At 41.8% G+C, this 21,596-nt stretch overlaps 1 protein-coding gene across 2 annotated transcripts; it reads right to left on the reverse strand.

Annotated features, from left to right (window-relative positions):
• Nucleotides 1-1,048: 1,048 nt before the first annotated feature.
• On the reverse strand, nt 1,049-19,640 carry si:ch211-51c14.1 (protein kinase C and casein kinase substrate in neurons protein 3). Of its 2 annotated transcripts, none has more exons than XM_037090107.1 (10): nt 19,404-19,640; nt 16,593-16,660; nt 10,370-10,526; nt 9,947-10,182; nt 7,450-7,605; nt 6,039-6,214; nt 5,011-5,131; nt 4,841-4,911; nt 4,613-4,692; nt 1,049-3,919 (listed from the first exon to the last, which is right to left on the reverse strand). In XM_037090107.1, exons 2-10 carry the CDS (start codon nt 16,650-16,652, stop codon nt 3,810-3,812), a joined length of 1,167 nt encoding a protein of 388 aa, XP_036946002.1. In that variant the 5' UTR covers nt 16,653-16,660; nt 19,404-19,640; the 3' UTR covers nt 1,049-3,809. The 2 variants fall into 2 exon arrangements, with proteins under 2 accessions (XP_036946002.1, XP_036946003.1); XM_037090108.1 differs by lacking the exon at nt 19,404-19,640 and adding an exon at nt 18,931-19,089.
• Nucleotides 19,641-21,596: the final 1,956 nt, after the last annotated feature.

The following is a 21,596-nucleotide window of genomic DNA, read 5'->3' on the forward strand; positions in this document are numbered from 1 at the left end:
AATACACATAAAGTGATTAAGAAATGAAGCATGTGTACTCAGAAAAAGGGCAGGAAAGCAGACAAAGGTAGGAAGTAGAGAGTTTAATATGTCATACAAGGATAAAACTACAAAATATTTATTTAGTTTAACGAGCCAAATATATCCTTCAGGCAATAAAGACGACTCCAAATGAATGACAATCTTGTGGCTTAACTAATAAGCAACTGTCACTTTTGCGTTTCCACTCGTACCAAGAGGTTAAAGAATCAGTAACTGTACTTGTAGTGTTGCTTTATTTTCTACAAAAAAATTCTGACTACTTACCGCTGAATCTGTCCAACAAACTAGTTGTAAAGCACCTGCTTTGTTCATCTTTACAAGCTTCCAGTTCTTTGTCAGACCTGCTTACGACAGCTCAGGGAAGGTTGTCAGAGCTCAGATGAGCCCGTCCTCGTGATTTCAGATCAGTCTACGTCTGCTACGAGCAAGAAAGCTGTCATCAGGTGAGGAAATTCCTTCCAGGATGACATCATTATCTCCATTACTCCTGTGGAAACAGACATTCCTACACTCTCCTGTCTGCTTGTATTTACTGCAGAACTCACTCGCAGTGTGTGTGCGTGTGTGTGGAGTGTAACGATATACCAGGATTTATCATTGCACTCCTTGCAATCGGCTGGCTCAAACACAAACACTGGTGTGGGACAGTGTGCTTGGCTGATGGCCACGTGTTGATGTCAGGCTGCATCAGACTCTGGTGGCATCAAGATAAAGAGCAGCATTTGACCTGGACAGTGTTCTCTTGACACGGGCACAAGGCACAAGTGACTGTCTGGGAAGTGTGTGTACGTCTGTGTGTGTGTGTGTCACATCTGACAACTCTGTACATGTTATGACATCCACAGGCAGGACTTCAGGACTCCGGAGGATGATGGCATAGTGATTCACAAACTGAAACACACACTTATACAACATCAATCACTCACTCTCTCACACACACAAACACACGCACACACGCACGCACACACACTCATTCTTTCCATCCTAAATCAGACTGTAGCTCTGCTGTTGTGTAACAGTTTCATTTTTATTTCCAAAAGATTTCCAAAAGCATAGTTTTTACATGACAAAGACACACAGCACATACACAGATAGAAAGGAAGGCTACGGACATGAGCAAGGCACACCCAGCGCTTTCTGGAAGTTGTTTCCTTACTTTGGTAAAGATGCTCTCCATGATAAGTGTCATACATTATAGTAAAAGATGATCAGATACACAGACAGAAAGGAAAACTATTTGTTCCCCAGGACTTATCTTAAAGGAACAGTCACATGTTAAGAATTTGGATGTTTTGGCGTCAAACTGAGGATCTGATGAAGAAGAAAAACATCTGCCTTATGTCTGAACCGTCTTTATATCTGGGACGTTGTTTAGACCTGGGCCCTGTTTGCTGAAAGAACCTAGATGCTCAGATAATCTTAATGTAGTCCCAAGATTAAGATCAGTTTGGCCGTGAGGTGTTTGTAAATAATGGGTCCCAGGTTTTCACAATGACTGGCAACAGGGAGAAACTCCCAGCCTCGCTCCATCAAAATGGTAAAAAGCAGATAAATGGACTGCACTTTCAAAAGTTAGCTTTACAATTTTCCTCTCATTCACCCACTTACACAGTTGGATAGTGGTGCAGCTGTCATCAGCAGCAATTTTAAGGTCCAGAGCAGGATTGTACAACCAACTCTGCAATTACCAGACAAGCTCTACTCCTGCTTAAACCGCCCCAATCGGCAGAACTGGGGCAAAGCTGTCTTATTTTCACATGATGAACACCATGTTTTGTGATACCCTGCAATAAGGTATCCAACAACAAGAACATAATCAATGGAGCGCAGGCTACACCACTTCCTCTGCCAAGTCCATTATTCTCTGTGGAGTGCATTACTGTGTTTATAACACGGCCTCTTACCAAATCATGAAGGTTATGATCAAACATTCATTGATTTGTAATGTTTGTGTGTAGCATTAACAAACAGCTTAAAAAGTATCAACAGAATGTGAAGAAATAGCAGTTCTGACATCATTTTCTGTATGTATTGTATATTGTTTTTCTGTATGTAGTGTGCTGCAGAGAAGTTAGCATGCTAACCAGCTAGCCTTGGCCTGTCCAGGTCCAAAACTCCTGTGCTAATGGTTTAAACACCAACACTCCACTCGTCTCCGAGCTCCCAACTCGGAACACTAGCGACATTGCTAACTGAGTTAACTTGCAAATGGCAGCTACAGTTAGCTGCAGTAAGCAGCTACTTGCCATTAATACACCCGTTCAGTTGAAGTATTTTGCGAGTTCATTATGACAGGAACCTGCCAGACAATCACAAGTCAAGACACCTGCAGTCACCAGGTCAGTTTTGCAGTTACTGGTGAATAAATGAATCTTGTACACTGCACATAAACCACTCATTTAACAACAATGCCTTGTTTTTTGCATTTAAACCTGCAATAGCTGATTTTCTGACCACCTAGAAGCTGCGAACACAACACCAACATGACCTTAGCTTTAAAATCCAATAGGTAAACTTGATAGCAATCCATTTACACGTCCAGCAGATGTGAAGCAACATTAGTTTTCATTCGGTGTTGTGTTCCTGGCCACCTGATAAATGTCCAGCGCTAACTCTCTTTGAGCTCAATTCTTTCTCTCAAACAACTCCTGAGGGAAATGCAAATGCAGATGTCCCTGACTGGAAACAGAATAAAACAGATACTTGAATGACCTTTGACCTTTATATTGGCCTTTTGCATAAACAATTACTAGAGACTGTGTCTCAAGTAACCGTGTCTGTCTGTCATTTAGTGCTATGCAGGGAGGTTATTTTTAGAGAGCCTTTGCCAAAAATGACACTGAGGAGGGAGAGAGAGTGAACTAAATGGTTATGGACCAGAAAACCAAAACAATGGGCTAAATTACGTTGTAAAAATCTCCATAGCTCCAGAGCTCAGGGGAACTACAGACCCCTGAAATTTCCCTGGGCTTGTCACTACAAGCAAAACCTTTCACATGAGTATCATACCATGAGTTGTTAAGGAAAAAAAGGTAGCTTTGGAGTTCCAGGAATGTGTGTGGATGCTGCAAAGCTAACAGTTCCCCGTGTACTGATGTCAATCTTCACATCCCAGCATGAATTTGACAGCCGACAACCATCTTCCTAAAAACATGAACCTGTTCCTTTAAATCACAAAACCAGCAGAGAAATACAAATCATGTAACTATCTACATTTGCCAGACTGACACCACTCGTACGGCTGCTTCGGATTAATTATAATCACAGTATAAGCGGCACTTTTTCTTCATATGTTGAGAGGCTTTGTGAGCATTTGAATAGCGATGTGTTGAGGTGCAAAAGAAAATAAAACAGCTCAAAGAAAAAAATGCTCCTGTAATGTAATTTTAACACCAAGTGGCTAATTATACAGCATACCTTACAAGCAGCATTTTTTTTAAACATTTCTTACATTAAAGCATTGTTTATCATATGGCTTGAATAGGTTGTTGTAGGCATACTGTATATATTAAAACATTTGTCCAAATCCTTCAAGAGATTCCACAACCTGGGTAGCTTTTTAAAAAGATCTCTTTAAGCTAAAATATCAACCTAAACATGATCAGACTCCCATCACAGACCAGATCTTTGGCTAACAGCTATTTGTTCTTTACAGCATTGGTTTTTATGTTTCTGGCATTTAGATGTCAAACCAGGCTGTGACTTCACACAGTGAAGTGAAGCACGTGATGTAAGAAGGTATTTCACTTTCAGTCTAGATGCAAAAACTAAACCACCTCGACATAGTTGGCTGGGTAAAGGCCCTCCCAGCCGTCGTCCTTCATCCCCCGACACCAACCCTGATCGTCCTCGTCTTCGATCTTCAAAAACTCCTCACCTGTGGGGAGACAGACATTTATTTTTTGTAATATAGAAAGTATTTTGAAAATTCTAAACAGTCATTAAAAAGACTTTAAATGAGATCTATTATGCTTTTTAGTTTTTTCCCTTTCTTCACTTCTCCTGAAACGCCTCATTAGTAGTCCTGCCTTTAATTCAATGTACATACAATGGATCCATTTGGACTCAAATATTCTTGAAACAATTCCAAGGAAGAAGGGGGGAAAAGATCGTTGTGGTACGTGTGGACATGGCCTGAGTATTCAGAAAGGGGCCCTTAAACTAAACATCAAGTAAAGGTTGATGTCTATCAGCAGTCAAAAACCCAAATATGATAAATATACCAACACAGAAGATCAATGAAACAATCCCATTTAAAAGTAAGAACCAGTAAATGTTTTGCACTTCTACTTAAAAAGCTACTTATGAAATTAAATTATTTATTATCCAATTAATTTCTGCTGAGTGATTAATCTTTTCAGCTCTAAAGTTAAGGCGCAGCACCCAAGGGTACTGGGCACTGGTACCTAAGACGAATGAATGTAAAATCAATGGAGAACATCAAAACTGACTGAATGGCTTCTCCTACATTTAATGACTGTTGTTAGTGCCAACTGTCACTGTTTATGATATAATAAGACTATACACAAGGCAGTTTCAGTTTCGTAGCATGGTACGTGTTTGTGTTTACCTGCTTTAAATGACAGCTCATCTGTCTCCTGGCCAACATAATCATACAGAGCTCTTACTCTCACGCCTCCAATCATCGTGCTAAAGGAAGAGCGGGAGACAGAAAGAGGAAAAGAAGAGACAGAGAGACAGATGAATGTTTGATCAGCTGTACAACATCTACACGGCTTCAGATCTTTGTAAAAACTAACCTGCTCGGAACAATTTCCTCTGAAACACATTCACTCACCTCCTCTCTATCGTTGCTTTCTTTTCTACTTCTTTCTTCCCTTTACTTGGTTTCTTCTCAGGTGTCCATTCCTGACAAACATTTGAACAAAATGACTAGAATCAAAGTAAGAACTTAACATCAATTTGAGTAATAGGAAAGGCTGAGAGATGGACGTATTTGTGACCTACCTGGAAGTGAGGCCAGTCGGTGGGCATGCCGGGCCCGTGGGTGTTTTTCCACCAGCGGAGGTCCTCATGCTCATCGATGGCCATCAGTGTGTTGTGGAGCTCATTATACACGGCCCTCACACTAAATGAGTAGCAGGAGACAAAAGAGACAAACAATACAGACCTGTAATCCATCGTCAAATTTACCTTCAACTGATATTTCATCTCCTATCTTATCCTATCTTTCATACAGTTCTCCTGTTTACTATTCAACCATTAGCTCAGCTACTTTCAGCATTAACATACAAACTAAGAATTGAATTGTCTGCCAAGTTTAAACTTCAGAACTTGTATTTAAACAGACACTACAGACTCTTTCAGTGCTTCAACTTCAATTACGATTTCAATAGATTTCGCATGTGCTGGCAGAAACCAGCAACTTTAGCTCATTGTAGTTTCAAAACAAACGGTCTGACTTTGTTGAATACAAAGAGAAACTGTTTCATTTTAACACTGAATATTTTGACTGGTCAAACACATGTCATCTGAGCCAAATGACAAAACAAAGGCTTCACATTTCTGCTGTCAGTTTAAATGTTTTCGTTGTTGATTCAATGTTATTTTCTAAATGAAAACATCAGCCAGTCGGCCTAATGGTAACAATTTCCTTGAAGTGGTTCCTCATAAGGCTTTACAGTGCATCGTAATCTGAGCATGATATAATAAACACAGCATGCAGGACTGCAGGGGGTGGAATACTTGCTGGGGCAGCTGTATACTTAATGACGTGACGTTAATTTTAATTCAACCTGCTGATGCCCCTCGGATGGTTACTGTTACTAAATTTGTTTAAATTTCCAATTGGCAGATAATCTGCTTGCACTGCCATCCAGAATCCATTTTAGGTAAGTGTAAACCAACAAATTAAGCAGATTAATAGAGTATTTAATTTTCTCATCCACCTGATATCCTCCTGTGGCCCCTGAAGATTTTATAAAGTAATTAACTTGCTGTCTTGGTTATTATTTCAATTTCAGTTCATTGTTCACCTCTCATTGTTGGTGATGTCCAGATGTTTGTGGATTGAGAGGAAAGCCTGTTTAAGGAAGACAATCCTCTTGCGCTCCTCGTCCTGCGATTGGTCAAAGATGGACTCCATCTCCTCCATGTAGCGCGGAGCGTAGCGGTTCACCTCCTCAAGGACTTTTTCATAGCGGGCTCGAACCTGTAATCAACAGGGACACGTTTAGTTCATTAATCTGTTTGTTTTCTTGTTCACTATTTATATACTTCTCCCTCAATCCTCTACATATCTGGTATTGATCTGTATGTGACCTTGAGAAGAAAACCTAAGCCAGAGCCTTCCAGATGCCTATTGGTATTTGTAGTCACTTAACATATCCTCTGACAGCTGGCTCTGAGAAATGACATGATCCATAATCCATTCTGCCAAACCATTGTAGTTCTGACCAATCAGTGTCCTATGAGGAGCAACTGGCAGGTATGGGTGTAATTTAGATGTGACGACCAGCGAGAGAGGCAGTTGTTTGTTTCAGTCAGAGGTTAGCATAGATGCTGCTTTTGCATCAGCATTAACTGGAAAAATGTATTTTATTAATATAATAACAACACTGAAGGTTTTCACTCTCCATTGGCTTCAGCAAGAGTTTGTTTTACCAATGGGCTTCACTGCTGTTGATCTGATTGGTTAAATGTCCAATTTGTAAGAAGTTGATTTTTGAGTCTCATTCCCAACTTGTCAAATACTGACACCATGGGACAACAGACAACCTGACCTACAATCATAAAGCATCAGTATTTGACAAGTTTGGAATGAGACTCAAAAATCCACTTTCTAGCAAAATGGACCTTTTTAAAGTTAGCCTTGATGGTGACAGACAGATGGTTTGTCCGATCACCTGCCAAGTTTTTTTTGAAAAATGTCTGCCCTTTTCCCAACAGTTTTCTGACGGCAACTTCCCAGATGGTTTGTTACATAAAACCATCTGGGAGGTAGTTTGAGTCTGGCTCATCAGGCTAGTTTCTTTGGCGCCACAGATTGTCAATCTGTGAGACAGCCCGAGACAGGCGGCATGAAAATGCATTGCATGGTTGTGAGCTTGTGTATGTGCATTAAGTACAAAACAACTTTGGGATCCGCTTGCAAAAACAGCCCCTGGTCGATTGTTTAGGGGGGTTAAAACAATTGATTTTTACATTATTGATGACCTCTAGTGGCCGTAGTGATTATGACAAGAGCAAAGAAGGAAGTCGGATGACGGAGGCTTGGGGTGAGTAGATGGGTCAAACACCGAACTTTCATTCAGTAGGCCATTTTTGTTGTGCAAAAACAGTGACCAAAATGTCAAGCCAACAGATGAACATAGGAACACCAGTTCCAGTCAAAATTTATAGAAAAAAAACACTGAAAATAAGAGCTGGATGAAACATGTTGCTCACCTTCTCGGCCTCCTGCTGAGCCAGCTCTCTCTCTTCCTGGATCTTCTTCTGTTTGTCGATGGCGACGTCCGGGTTTCCCTGAGCGTGTGCCTCCCGCTCCCTGGCCGCCTGCTCCTTGCGGCTCACTTTGTGGTATGCACGCCTGGCTTTATCCAGCTGTGGACAAATCAAAACATTACTTATTATTTGCAGTTGTGTATGGTGTGTCTGTCTACTTAACATAACACCCAAAACCCTCCCATTCATTGAAAATCAACTGCACATTCTATGTTTCTTTAAAACTTAAGACACACCTGACTTTGAAAAAGCATCTTGTCGGTACCTGAAGTAAAATAGCGATGCATTAAGTCTCAGTGGTCCAAATTTAGATCTTGAATTGAGGCCATTTACTTAATGAGTGCCTATTTGTGATGCTGCAACCACTCTCAGTATGTATGAAGTATTGATTCCCTAAGGGGCTCCTGCATATTTTTAAACCAAATATGTAGTTCTTCACATGATGAATGTCCTCTTGTCCTTAGCTGCTTTTAAACCACAGAAACACCTTGATTCAAGAGGCTCATTACTCTTAGAGGCATAAGAGAAACTGTTTAGAGGGAGGTTTTGTGCTTAAAGTCCCGAACTAGATGGTAAAATGTGATTTGGGAATGCGACAGATGCTCCCAAAACAAACACAGAAGTGTCGTGACTATAGTATCTGACTGCAGCTGTACTGAAGGGTTGTGTGGATCTGAATTAATTTGGATTAGGAAGTTGTGAGGGGGAAAAACATGATGTTTAGCTCACTTTGAAACCGCTTGACAAGCAGCAGTCTAAATTTGGACCATGAGGAGCATTTGGTACCTTATTTTAGGTTGCATCCAGTTTTTATCCTCACAAAGCCGAAACAAACTCTTATCCCTATAATCTGTTTAAGGATATCACTATGACTTATTTTGAATACAAAAGAGATTTAAAAATAAAATAGGCGAGAAAAATAACCTTCTATGTTTTTACCTCTGGGGATTTCTTAAAGTGTCTCATTGGTAACTATTTACACTGCTCTAACTCAAGCAGAAAATGGTGCATCAAGCTCATAGCCCACAGCAAGCAATCAATAAAGAAAAGTTTTTTAGGGCCTTTATGTGAACATCTTGAGATAATTTCTTCAAATTTGGCACAAATGTCCACTTTAGTCTCTCTTCATGAACAAAAATAGATAGCCTAAATACTTCCATGCATTGACACTGCCCTTAATGACCGCCAGAGGTACTGCTCCATTGGTGCTTATCTGTAAGCTTTCAGAAAACTTGCAGAAACATGGAGGACATTAATGCAGAATATGGACAGAAGGTTCCATCTGTCTACATATATGTATCTAATGTTTAGCATACATTAGCCTTTAGGCATGAATTGATCAGATTTTGGTGGTCAAAGGTCACAGTGACCTCATGGCATCCAATCCACAGGAATGCAATATCTGATTGTGGGAATTTCTTCATATTGGACACAAATGTCAACTTTGTGGAGAGGAGTGATTAGATTTTGGTGGTAAAATGTCACTATGACCTCACAAAACACATCTGACAATTGATGTGATAAATATGGAAAATGTCTAACAGGATAAAATAATGAGGTGAAAACATTTCATATATAATACGGTTATAGATCAACCTCTCCGTCACATCATCGTGTTCTGCAAAAAAATGCTCTGAACATTATTTTACTGCCATTACTCAGGAATAGCATGGTGGATACAACTGTGAGAGCAGAAAAGAAAAGAAAAAGTCTTTTCAGGAAAATATCAGAAAGGCTCCTTTTCATCTCAGCTTGCTGTGTCTGTGTCTGATTGGCTGCCAGAGTGTTTCACCGTAGTGAACCAGACACAAAGCAAACATGTCGTTGGCAGACAGTGTGTTGTTCGTGGTATTGAAGAGTAAAGACTACAGCAGCCTCCAAATGGACCAAAGTGACATTTTCTGTTCAATTTGCTGCAGCTGAGCCGCTAATTAGCCAACTATCCTGCAAACCGACATCAGTGGTGCACTTTTCCCTGCGGAGTGTTTGCTTGGGCGCTTTCATAATAAGCTAAGGTGCAGGACAAGATGTGTGCTCATGTTTATAATTCAAATGAGAAGGAGACTTTTACAGGAAAGCTATTATGGCTTGTTCAGTCTGTGGCTCCTTTGTAGCAGGCTGCTGTCTGGCTCAGTGCAACCGTCTGCTCTGCCAATGATAAAACACTGACGTTACTGCTTTATGCAAGATTTAACTCAGGTCTCCATCTACGTAAATGAGCACCTAAGAATCTAAAATAATATTATTTTCCTTCTGGTTTCTGATTTTATTTCTCAAAGGACAAAGAAATGCATGAATTACATTTCCATTTGACTTTAACAGGTGCACTGGATTCATCATTATATCAGTGTTTGAGGCTACAGCTTTTAATCATTAGTACAATCCGATGGAAAAAAAAATAACCCACAGAATCTGGCCTTCGAATCTGAAAAATTCAGACCTTTTTAAGTCGTTTGGCCCAAGGTTTCTGAGCACGTATAAAGCCCGTCTCAATGTCCTGGGACTCCTTGAAGCCTCCGAATAACTTCTTGTGGAAGGTGTCCTTCTGCCAGGTCCTGACCCGGTCTCCATCCTCCGACACCAGAGAGCGACAGATGGAGGCGTGTAAGGAGGCCAGTCGGTCAGCGGAGGACAGAAAGCACTGCCAGGCCTTCATCAGAGATCCATACAGAGGACCTGAGGGAGGAGGACGAAGACCGGGGAATCATAAATTCCTGGAATTTTCTTTTGTACTTTAGAACAATTCTCATAATATGAAACAGCAAATCAAAACAAGAAGTTTACCACCTCTTAACACAAAAAAGAGATGTTATTATCACAGTGTGCTGACACATCTAGCCGAGGTTGAAGCTACAGCACTCACTGGAGTCCACGACTGGCTTCCACTTGTTACTCCATTCACTGAGCTGCTGGGCGTACTGTCTCTCCACGCGAGCTCTCTCTTGGAAACACGCCACGATGTCATTACAGGCCTGGAAGGAGTCCTCTGTTCGCTTTACGGTGCGCTGATAGTTCCCAGGCTGCCAGGTCAGAAAGAAAGAGGAGCTACTGTTAACACAACATAAACAGGAGGGCGGAGCGAGGACCAGCTGACTGATGCCTGCCAGCCCTCATAGCCCTGATACTAATACGCCATTACTATCTTTTCTTCTATTCCTTTTTTTTTTTTGGATTGAGAAAGCCAAAAGTGGCCAATATTTTAGCCAGTATTCAAAACAGTCGTTTAGTGTCACCGTTTCCATGCCAGAGAAAGCAAAATTGTACATCTGCTCACAGTTTATTCCTGGCAGAGCGGCAACAGCATGAAGGCCATAAACTGATTTAGACAAACTAAATTAGAAACTAAAACTGAACACTGAAACGGTCCCATCCAGCTCTCCTGCTCTTACTACTACCACTGGCCTACAACTACTATATACTGCTCTGTTACTATGGATAGTAGCACTACTAATGTTAGTGCTGATATTATTAAAACTACAAAATCAACTGCTACTCTATCATTAGGTGTCCTTTGATAACTTCTCTCTATTTCATTGAGGTGTTCCCTCTAAGTCGTGCCAGTTACCCAGCAAGAGCAAACCCTTTAAGTGGAGCAGCTAAATGGAATGTGGCCATTGGTAACGTTGTTAGTAACACCTGTATTTGACATGTCACAGTATCCGCCATGCGAGAAGTCCATCAGCGCTGCTCATACCGTTTCTTTTTCTGCCTCTTTAACATTAAACAGTCCCTTTTGGTCCGTGTCTCAGTCTCTGGTCAGTGAGTCATAAAAAAAGGCTCCAGCTTGCATCCTCATCTCCTCTCACAGCTGTGAGGCTGCCGCGGCAGACTCAGGTCGGCCTCCACGTGCCACAAGTGACACTTTACTGGCATTAAGTTTCCTGTGGTAAACTCTTAATGCCGGCGGCAGCGCGGGGTGTGGTTGCCTGGACATGAGGACGAGGCCAGGGGCCATAAAAAGAGAGCCAGACGGAGAGAGGGAGAACAAGAGGGCAGCAGAGGCAAGGCCCTGAGTGTAATAACATATCTGAAGCAAATGTGTTGTTTGTAGATGTGGTATTTGGAAATCTCTCTGCAATTTTCCTGGCAGCCGCCGTCAGGCCTCCTACTCAGCACTCGCTCCTTCTCCCTTTCTCACTCTCTTGTCAGGCTCTCTCTGTTACTCACTGACACATTAAGACAGCCGGTCGCAAGTTTCCTGGAAACCCCGATACGTTGTCTTGTTGCGTTAAATCATCTGAGGCAATGCACTTATCGTAAATACCATACACTTAAAATATGCGGGTGAGAAAGAGGGATAAGGGAGCCGTACTTTCTCGCGGATGACATATTCACTTGTCAAACAAAAGTGTAGCTAATAACGTCAATTAGGGAGTTCCATCTGCCGCCATCATGCTCGCTGCCTCACTGTCATGGCTTACAAGGAGAGCGTCGTTAATGTCATTAGTTACACCTGCGACTCTTCCGATGTGTCGAGTCAAAATGTCTGCATCTTCCGATAGGGATCTATATCAGACTCATCGGGCTCACGTCTGCACGCTTCTCATACACGGTTCACTTGAGGTTCACCCGAAAATGAAAATCTGGTCATTATTTACACCGTCAGAAACAGGGAGTGCGTCGGCATCCCCCAAGGTACAATCTACACTAATGTGGCCCATAGGGCTCAAGGTAACTACGTGCAGCTTTTGAAAGCCAAAAAGGAACACGTACGTGCCGTTTTTTTCTCTTAAAAGGAACAAACAAACCTTAGAGGGTATAGCCCCAGTGACAAGCCAATGTACCCCTAAAGGTAACATAAGTCAGGATAAGTCTTGTAGTACAACAAACAGTGGTTGGGGACTTGTTTTATACAACCCTAAAACATTTTGAGGTGAAATCTTCACCATAGATGCTAAGCTAAAAAGCATTAGCATGTGCCGCATCTGAAGTGGGTTCAGGAGCTCCATGTAAGGGTGTAAATATTGTTGTTTAAAATCATTTTGGGATCTCAGGGCTTCCAGAAACTTGGATTTCGCCGGACGAGGCTAAATGGAGCCATTTTAGGAGCTAGTGCCCATCTACCTCAGCTGTCGACTCTGAAACTTCAACCGACTTTACCCTTGGCTTGAACGTGAGGAGATCACGACTGAATTTTTTATCATTTTGGGGTGAACTTACCTTTTAATACGTTACTCGCAGTACCTAGTGCATAGTTGATATTACGAGCCACAGAAGTCTTATTTTTTATTTGGCAAACTCCCTGTAAGATGATATTTCATTCTTCGGAGCACAAATGACTCTGGTGAGCAGCCCTCTGCTTCCCACAGTGACTTGTGTTTGTTAGACTAAGACCTAAACCTCAGTTGCTGACAACTAATTGGCGTGGTGCTCGATCCTAATGGGACTCTTAATTAGTGGTTAATTAAATGCAGGTGCATCAGAAAGGTCAGACGGTTAAGTCTTTGTATGTCAAAACATTTAGTTAGTGCTAGCAGCAGTACGAGTATATGTAGACGCGTGTGTTTCACCTTTCAGGCGCCACCTGGTCGTCACACGATCTAAAGCGATTAGGAGTCAGAATACAGTGTGTACGCCGTGTGCATCCGGAGTGTAAAAGTGATTTATTTTCACACTGACAACCTTCGCAAGAGGCAATCACAGCCCCCCTGTGTGCCTTTAATGAAACACTGTAGTTTCCTCTTGCCTTAATCAGAATCAGTCGGGGTGCTTCTCATCAGCGCCGCCCCCCCATCCCCATTTCCCCCCCTCTTTTCCTTACTTTCTTTCTTTCTGCCTCTGTTGTGGTTTGCACTGACTCTCCTCACTCGTCTGAGAATTAAACAGAAACAGCTGAGGAATCCAGTTTGAGGCCAGCAGCGACGCTGCAGAGACCCAGTCGGCCAATCTCTGAGGCAGATGCAAATCCGCTACTAGAGAAATCTGTCCAAGCAACAAGATACTGCGGTAAAGGAAAATGGCCACGGTCCTCCATTGAAAAAAAAAAAAAAAAAAAATCACATTTCACATATTTAACCGATCCTATCTGCACTCTGAAGCGTGTCAGTGCACAGAGGGAAGGCTGGGAATGGCTGGCAGAAGCAGCAGCATCAGGACAGGAATATTAACAGTTAGCAAGCTACTAATGGTCACAGTAAAAAAAAAGCATTGAAGCAGTAGTAGTGTAAAGGATAGGAGCACTGACAGTAATACTAAATGTCGTAGCAGCAGTTCTTTAGTAGCGGTCATGACAGTGACAGGAGTGGTATTAATGGCAGCAGAAATGGTAGAAGTAAATCATGTTGATGCCAGTTTTTAAGTTCACGTCCTTCCAAAGTGCTTTCAAACCAAACATCAGAGCACTAAACAAAACATTTCCTTTTCACAAGACACATCACGGCTTAGAAACAATAGATTAGGAGCCTGACGCTTGTCAGAAATGTTTGTCTTAAAGAAATGAAGAGCCCGAAATCAGGCCAAACCTGCATTCATATTTGTGCCAAATAGCCTCTTTAACCTGTTATCCAATCACCCCGTGCATGTTTATTTTGGGGGGTATCGAATATGTAGAATTGGGGTGTCACGATATACCAATACTGACAATAATGGTGATATTTTACAATTAGTTATTAATATCATGTAAAAAATCCAGCACCTCTTAAATGATTTCATTGTCTTTCCATTATTTCAGCGTCATAGTAGGTGGTGGTAATGCGACTTAACGCTGGTTGCCACCCGCACACAACTGTTTTGGAGGCCATGACAGACGAGAGCAAGACACTAACTACAGCGGGGGTAGATATGATAATATTGTAGTGAAAGTCTGATATCGTCACAGACTGGGTATAGAATTTGCCTTTGTATTAGCAAATGAATGTGTACAAAGGACTAATGGTGAAATAAAAACTCAATCTTACTTCTTGTATGTTACAATATATATATTTGAAGTTATAATGAAATCAAGCTGCACACCTGGCATTGCCTCATGGCACACCGGCGTACATCATTAGGAGGACAGTGGTTTAAAAGCCAAGTACCATGTCAGTGATCTCAGCATGTCTCTATATAATCTGTAGGGAGTAAAGAGGACAGTAACAGTGTAATATGGGACCCAGGACGGAGTCCAAAGTGTACACCGCAGCATATCTATTAGTGTGAGTACTACACTTGTATACGCCACAGAATTCACCGTTGTTGCAATCCTCTTGAAGTGGTGGTGACATTGCAAATACAAAACAAAAGAGCTTAGGTTTGCAGTATAATGACAGACAGGCTTTGAGCGCGGCGGGCAGGATGACACAGACAGGAACTGGACTGGAAAGACATCCAGCACAACAGGAGGCTGCCAAAATTACAGGAGGGGGAGAGATGAAAGTGGGGCAGCCCATCGAGGCCAACGGGAGACAAAGCCAATATTAAAGCGGTAGCACACTCAAATTAGGCAGTCAGGCACTTTGAAAAAGTTGGAAGTGTTTGGAGCTTTAAAACACAGTGCCAAAACAGATCTGTGCCATGTAAACAAGGGCGCAGGACAATTTACAAAATGGGAAAGTAAAATAATATGTTTGTGACCGCTGCTGAATTGGAGTTTAGAAGATTCCAATAATTTACAGTAATTTGTACAAAAAAAATGAGAATAATTGAATTATTTATACTGTATTTGATACCTATTAATTTTACTTTTTCATCTCTTTTCTTTATTCTTTCCCGACCACAGCGATGACTGACAGCCATCCCCTCTGTAAACTCGACCCTGGATTTGAACTCGGCGGTCATTGTTCTGGTAGTGAAGTTCACCGAGTTTAGTGAATAATGTCTCAAATATTTGTGGGATTTTTCCTTCAATGTCGTTTCATGCCACATCTCGGTTGAGATCTTATTTTAATGGTCTTGGGAAACATGCTTTTGGGCTTTTCTCGCAACAAATATGAAGCAGCGGCCGGCGGTAAGCGTTGCCTGTTAGCAGAGACTAAAGAACAGGGGAAGCAAGCAACCTTTCTCTGTTTAGGGTAACAAAACTAACCAACACTGGAGTCTTGTCAGTAAGAAGAAGAGCTCAGAGATTACACTAAACTTTTAGAATATACAAAGAGGATTTATGTTCTCTTGTGTTTATCAACCAGACTGCAGCGGCGATCTGCAGAAGGGGCCTCCAGTGTCGGGTATTAGTGCACTGAGATGTTGACTGTTGACCGGAGCTGGAGGGGAAATGCACTTTACGTCATGAACACGAAGAGAGAGGATCAGTGTGGTCGGTGTGGTGGGTGCTGAGTTCGGTGAGAGGTTAACCTGAATTAAAACACACACACACACCCTCAGTGTGTGATGTTGCTAACTAGTTATAGCACATTCACAGTGAAGTAATCCATCTGTTTAGGGTGAATAAACAGGGTGAACGCGCCATTAAACAACCACCATTTCTCATGAAAAAACATCTTACTTGACTTGAGTTTTATTGACGTCACTTCAACGTCATCCACCGACTTCCTTATTTACTCCCCAACTGTGTTTCTATGTTATAGTGAGAGACAAACAAATGTAACGCTGCAGTTCTCTGATTTTGAACATTGTTGGAAACATTTGGACTGATGTAAGTACACAACCTGTCAAAATAGATAACCAACGTCTAGACGTTTTATTGCAGAATTTACGCCTATTGTATCTTTAATGGAATCTGTATAGGAGTTGCCACTGGTTCATCCTGAAACGTTTCTGTAGGCAGAACTGTCGCAGAATCATGATGTGAGAGAGAGAGCAGTGAAAATTGAAAAAAAAAAAAAAAAAAAAAAGAACTTGTCCCCGATCCCCAGAGACATGACCCCTGTGCTATACAGTCTACTTTATCGAGCACACACAGACAATCAAACACCTAATGAGCTGAGCATTATCACAGAAACCTTGCCGGGAAGCCGTTAACCCAAGAGGGGCGTTGGGAGTGTACAGTGGTTACTGTTCACATTCAGAGAATGAGGGCACAGCCTTGTTCACACTGATATGCAGCCTGACAGACAAAACTGTTTGGTCTGTCTCTTAATGGTAAGGTCATTGAGACTCGAGAGACCAAGGGACTTATTAACAGACAAACACACACCCACACTCAGGCTTACCATCCAGAAGCTGCGATTGTTGGCATCTTCAGGGCTGTTTTCTGAGGGAAGCGTTGACATCCTGTTCTCTGAAAGAGTAAGGATTGCAGGATTAGTTTAGAGTACAGTATCACTCTGCCTTTTAATCTGCACGCTGACCTTTCTGCGATTGCCTTCCACGTGCAGCTAATGAAAGCTTCGGGGCTCTGCAGCTACAGTGTGAAAATTTAAATGTTATCTAAGTTGGATGTTTAAAAAAATGAGCCTTCTCTTGAGGGACGATCTCAACTGTGATGTTACATTTCGGTTCGGCGCAAGTGATCACGTGCAGATGATGTGCGAGCTTTGTGTCAAAATTTTTATTCTTGTGTGATCTTGTCACTGAGGCTACACTGTGGAAGGGCAAAAATCCTTGTACTGAAGTCAGTGGAGCACCACATCAGGAAACATGTCATTTCAGACTTTTTTTGTCAGTCAAGCCACCCCAGCCCTCTCAGATGAACCCAAGTACCCATGAATCGATAAAACCCTAGTATTTAAACTTAGTATTAACCTATTAAAGCTCCATTTTATTCATTTCAACCATTTATCCATTGCTTTAGCTATCTCTTAGTGCACCTTGTAGTGTTCTGGTGTCCTGATATATGGATTACTTGAGCTATTCCACAATTTTCTCATATGCAGAAGTGCATCCAGCTGGGAATCACGGCTCTAATATGTGCCTATTTGAGGATCTATGATATAAACACTTCTGACATCCCCTCAGATAAATGGCTGCTGCGCTCTCGTCATGATTAATGTGAACATATACAACAGGTGCGGGATGCGTCAGTGCCTGAATCGCATAATGACGGCTCTGTAAAACCCATTAAAGGCTCGCAGTAGCTGCTGGAAGTTGATGTGTACAGTTAATTTGAACCAGGGGTGTACAGTAAATCGAGGCAGCGGCTTGCACACCGTAATAACATCTGCGGGCATTGGAGTATCCTGTCCCAGCATTCCCAGCCTTGAAACACGAGCGATCCTAAAATAAACCGAGGGTAAAGGTTAGCACATCCTATCATTCGCGTTCACTTTCTTCCCATGCTGTTAGCCTTGTCCACTCTGTCCGTCGTTAATAAGAAACTGCTATCAACAAGCACACATCGCAAGAGTGTAATAAGCTGTATGTCGTGCTTCTGCTTGACTCAGAATCAAGTGATCCACACTTGTAATCTCTGAATTGTGCTTCCACTTCTTAAAAAAGAAACTTTTCCAGTTAAATATTTAGGCACAAAGCAGTTTTTTTTTGCCCTCTGGTGTTTCAAACTGAGCTGAACTCCACCCCAGACGCAGCCTCCATGTCTTGCCTGTTTTCCCTCCCTGCAGCCATCGCTCCCGCGGCTCTGCGAGGCGCACAATTAGATTCAGTGATTTTCCTCCACATTCTGCTGTTCACGGGGCATCACATGCTCTGCACAGAGTGTAATGTCATGCCTCTCTTCGCCTGAATCTCCCTTCAGCTCGCCTCTGTCGCGTCTCTACCACCAAGGGGTCTGGTAGATTACACAACCCTGCCATCTGCAAAGGGGGGGTCAGAAAAATAATGAATTGTCTCCCTTTTAACCTCTGACCTCAACTTCCTGTCGCCTTGCTGACTAACTATCTTCGGGGGTATGGCTCTGCCCGAGTTTTCAGAGAAATGTGGGGGTGGAGGATCTCTGTCTCTGCTGATGTCAAATAATTTGGTGCATTCCTGCAAGTTTTAACTACACCTTTCACTGCATATAAGATTTACCCTGAAAGGGCACAAAAGTGTCAAATGAATGTCATGTTGTGCAACTCCATATCTAATGGAATGAATCTGACGGCTCCTCAGGCCTTTCAAACAGGACTTCATAGACCTAATAATCAATTTAAATGCCCACTTAAAGGAGCACAAAGTAGTTTTTCTGGAAGAAATTTTAATCAGAAGAGAACGATCTTCAGTGACCTGAAAGAACACCACAATTGCATACTGTTCTACTTTGTTTATATGTGGTGGACCCTGCCACCTTTCTAGCTTCAAACAGTGTGCTGGGGACCTCTGAGAACAGCTTTTTTATCCGATTATGGACAAAAGTAAAAAAAAAAAAATGTGTTAAAATACTAGGTTTGAATTCCTTTTCCAAAAACTACATAATGTCCCTTTAAAAAATGAATAAAAATGTTGTTACAAAAGCCTGGACTCTAACTCCCATCTGTGTCTCTGTCGTTTCTGACATTTGTGAGGCACATCCCCAAAGTTTAGCGTGGTAAAATATGTCTCAACCACTCATATTTGCATACTACTTCATCCTATAAGTGCAACACAGATTAAAATGTACAACTTTCCACCTACCAGCACAGATCTAATTCCACCATGCGTCCTGCAAACTTTTTATAATCTCTTGGCAGGTCTGACAGGAAATTTGTTCTCCGCCCCCTGCACAGTTATTAAAAAAAAAAGTCCTGAAGAGATCCAGTAACCCGTCCAGCGCCTAAAACTCCAGTTTTACATGTAAAAAAACAACTAAAAAAAAAAAAAACAACTAACAAAAAACTGAAGCTCTTTTTGGATCATAAGAGCGTCCAGCCAAGCAACTCTTTCACCCCTCTATCCACAGACACACACACACACACACACACACACTCCTCCCCCTGTCCCCGTTTCATCTGTCACACATAACTCACCACTCATACATTGCATAGAGGAAATATATAGTAACAAATGAACACACAGAGCAGAAATAGGAGCTCGGTCACTCCGTCAGATCTCTCTGAAACGCAGCTACTCAGCCATGGACGGCAAACAAACTGCTCAAAGTTTCTTACCTCTTTTTTAAATGTTGGGGCCCCTCTCTGCTTCAACCCCCTTTTTTCTTCTTTTGTTCTTCTTCTTTTTTTTTTACCCCGGTTCAGTCTTTGCGCAGACTCTCAGGCTCTTTTTCTCTCTGTCCCGTCCTCTTTTTACACTTCTCCAACTTTGATTTTCCACTCGTTCTGGACAGTGCTGCTCCTGCTCTTCCCCTTTCTTTGGCCCACTGTTTGTGTCAGATGAGTTGGCTTCTTTTTTTTTTTCCCTCCCTCACACACTTCCACCCTCCCTCTCTCATATAGTCTCTCTCTCTCCCTCTCTCTCTCTCTCTCCCAAACAGCTGCAGGGATCTTAGTCTCTTGTTCTTTGTACTTCACCACTTGTTGAAGATAGATCTCTCTCTCTCTCTCTCTCTCTCTCTCTCTCTCTCTCTCTCTTTTTCCCTCAGAGTTGTGTCAGTGAGGAGTTTTATTGTGTTTTGTGTGTGTGAGGTGAATCAGATGGTAACTGAGTCACGCGGCCAGAGTCTGTGCATGTATCTGTGTGTGTGTTAATTGGTCCATTAACCGTGTTTTACCTTTTATCAAAGAAGCATGAAGCAGCATGACCAGATAAGGGAAACTCCATCCCCTCTGTGCTTGTCTTCATACTCCCTCTTTCCTCCCTTCAACATTCCCTCGGGATAGTTTGGTAGGCCTGCCTCCACAGCTGGAGGACACATCCGGTGTGTATGTGCCTCTGTGTGTGTGTGTGTGTGTGTGTGTGTGTGTGTGTGTGTGTGTGCGTTAAAGTCAGAAATTCTTTGAAGCCAGAGCCCACGTACAAGAGCCCCCTCTTGTTGAATGCTATGCTGAACTTGTGAAACGTCGCCCCTTGCCAGAACATGTCATGTAAATACACAGCTGTTACACGTCGAAATGTTTACGCCCCAGCTACAGCGTGCTCCCAGAGAACAGCAATCCCACGTGAGCAAGCCTATAATCAAATCTGTCAAAGATAGTAGACATGATGACAACACTGTGAGATCCTGTGATTAAAAATGATGACAGCAGTGAGAAACAGATGATGTCAACAAGTGGAATAATGTCTGTCGCATTACGTAGAGATGCACCATGTTGTGGCAAAGTGTAAAGCCCGATAGGAAACAAAGGCATTTTTTTATCAAGAGCAGCCTTCTTTATTCTAGGCAGTTTTTCAAATAAAGAATCACACTAATCCTGACGTGTTTAAGTAGCTGAATGTTTACCTTGTTAAAATGCATTGATGTACAAACATCTTTAAACTTTGCTCAAGAGAATATCATCCCAGTTTAAAGATATTCTTTCTTATTTTGGTTCAAGCACCAAAATCATGATATACTTTAATGTCGTCCCGTTATGTCATATCATACCAAGAAAAGTGCAAATGTGGACTAAAAAAGATGCTAAAATGATGTTGTTAACAAATTGTTGATGCTTATGTGTTTCGTCAGACACAATTCTACTGTAAACACAATGTATTTTGATGTAAAATTACATTACAATACTGTAATTAGCAAATATACACATTTCCAGTACACAAAATTACAGTCTTGTACTGTGTTTTCACATGAATCCAACCATATTTGTTATGGTGCTAGCATATTAGCACATTAACATGTTAGCTGGTTGTTAGCCTGTGAACCTTCTTGGACCATGGGTGGGTCTCTTAGCCTTTGGTAAGTATGTTAGCCTGTTAGCTTGTTGTTAGCCTTTCAGCCTTTCAGCATGTTAGGTAGTGTACTTTCTTGTTAAACTACAGTATGTTTTTGTTAAATTATTGCATGGTGCGGTACCTTCATTATTGCATCTACTTGTAATGCACCATTTCTACTTTTTTACAGTCGCTTCCAAATGCCACTTTAATTTAGATTCACAGAACCTTACTGTAATATCCCAAATAATAACCCATCACAGATTGCAAAGCATCATTACAGCAGTTTGCTGTGAAACCTACTGTAGTGTTCATCTAGAGATTCATGCAGAATAGGATGAATAATATCAGGCTAGAGGCAAGAGGCATTTTGCAGCATGTCCTCAGCCATTCAGTGAAAATGGTTGACTGGAGAGAGAGCTTTTACAAAGTGCTAAACCACATGTAGCTGTGTTTAAAATGATTGATTGTTTTGGAGCATGTGACATCTAATACGATGACATCTGCTGGTCAGACCTTGTTCCTGCATCTGCAAAAAC

This window comes from Acanthopagrus latus, chromosome 23 (genome assembly GCF_904848185.1).
Source record: "Acanthopagrus latus isolate v.2019 chromosome 23, fAcaLat1.1, whole genome shotgun sequence".
NCBI classification, from domain to species: Eukaryota; Metazoa; Chordata; class Actinopteri; order Spariformes; family Sparidae; genus Acanthopagrus; species Acanthopagrus latus.

What these genes read in the sequence shown, in the direction of transcription:
- si:ch211-51c14.1 (XM_037090107.1), bottom strand. Translation starts at nt 16,652, where the DNA reads ATGTCAACGCTTCCCTCAGAAAACAGCCCTGAAGATGCCAACAATCGC. An exon ending in GGGCCAAACGACTTAAAAAG is followed by an intron (nt 7,606 to 9,946) that starts GTCTGAATTTTT and finishes ATTTGTCCACAG; the next exon opens with CTGGATAAAGCCAGGCGTGC. An exon ending in AAAGCAACGATAGAGAGGAG is followed by an intron (nt 4,693 to 4,840) that starts GTGAGTGAATGT and finishes CTCTTCCTTTAG; the next exon opens with CACGATGATTGGAGGCGTGA.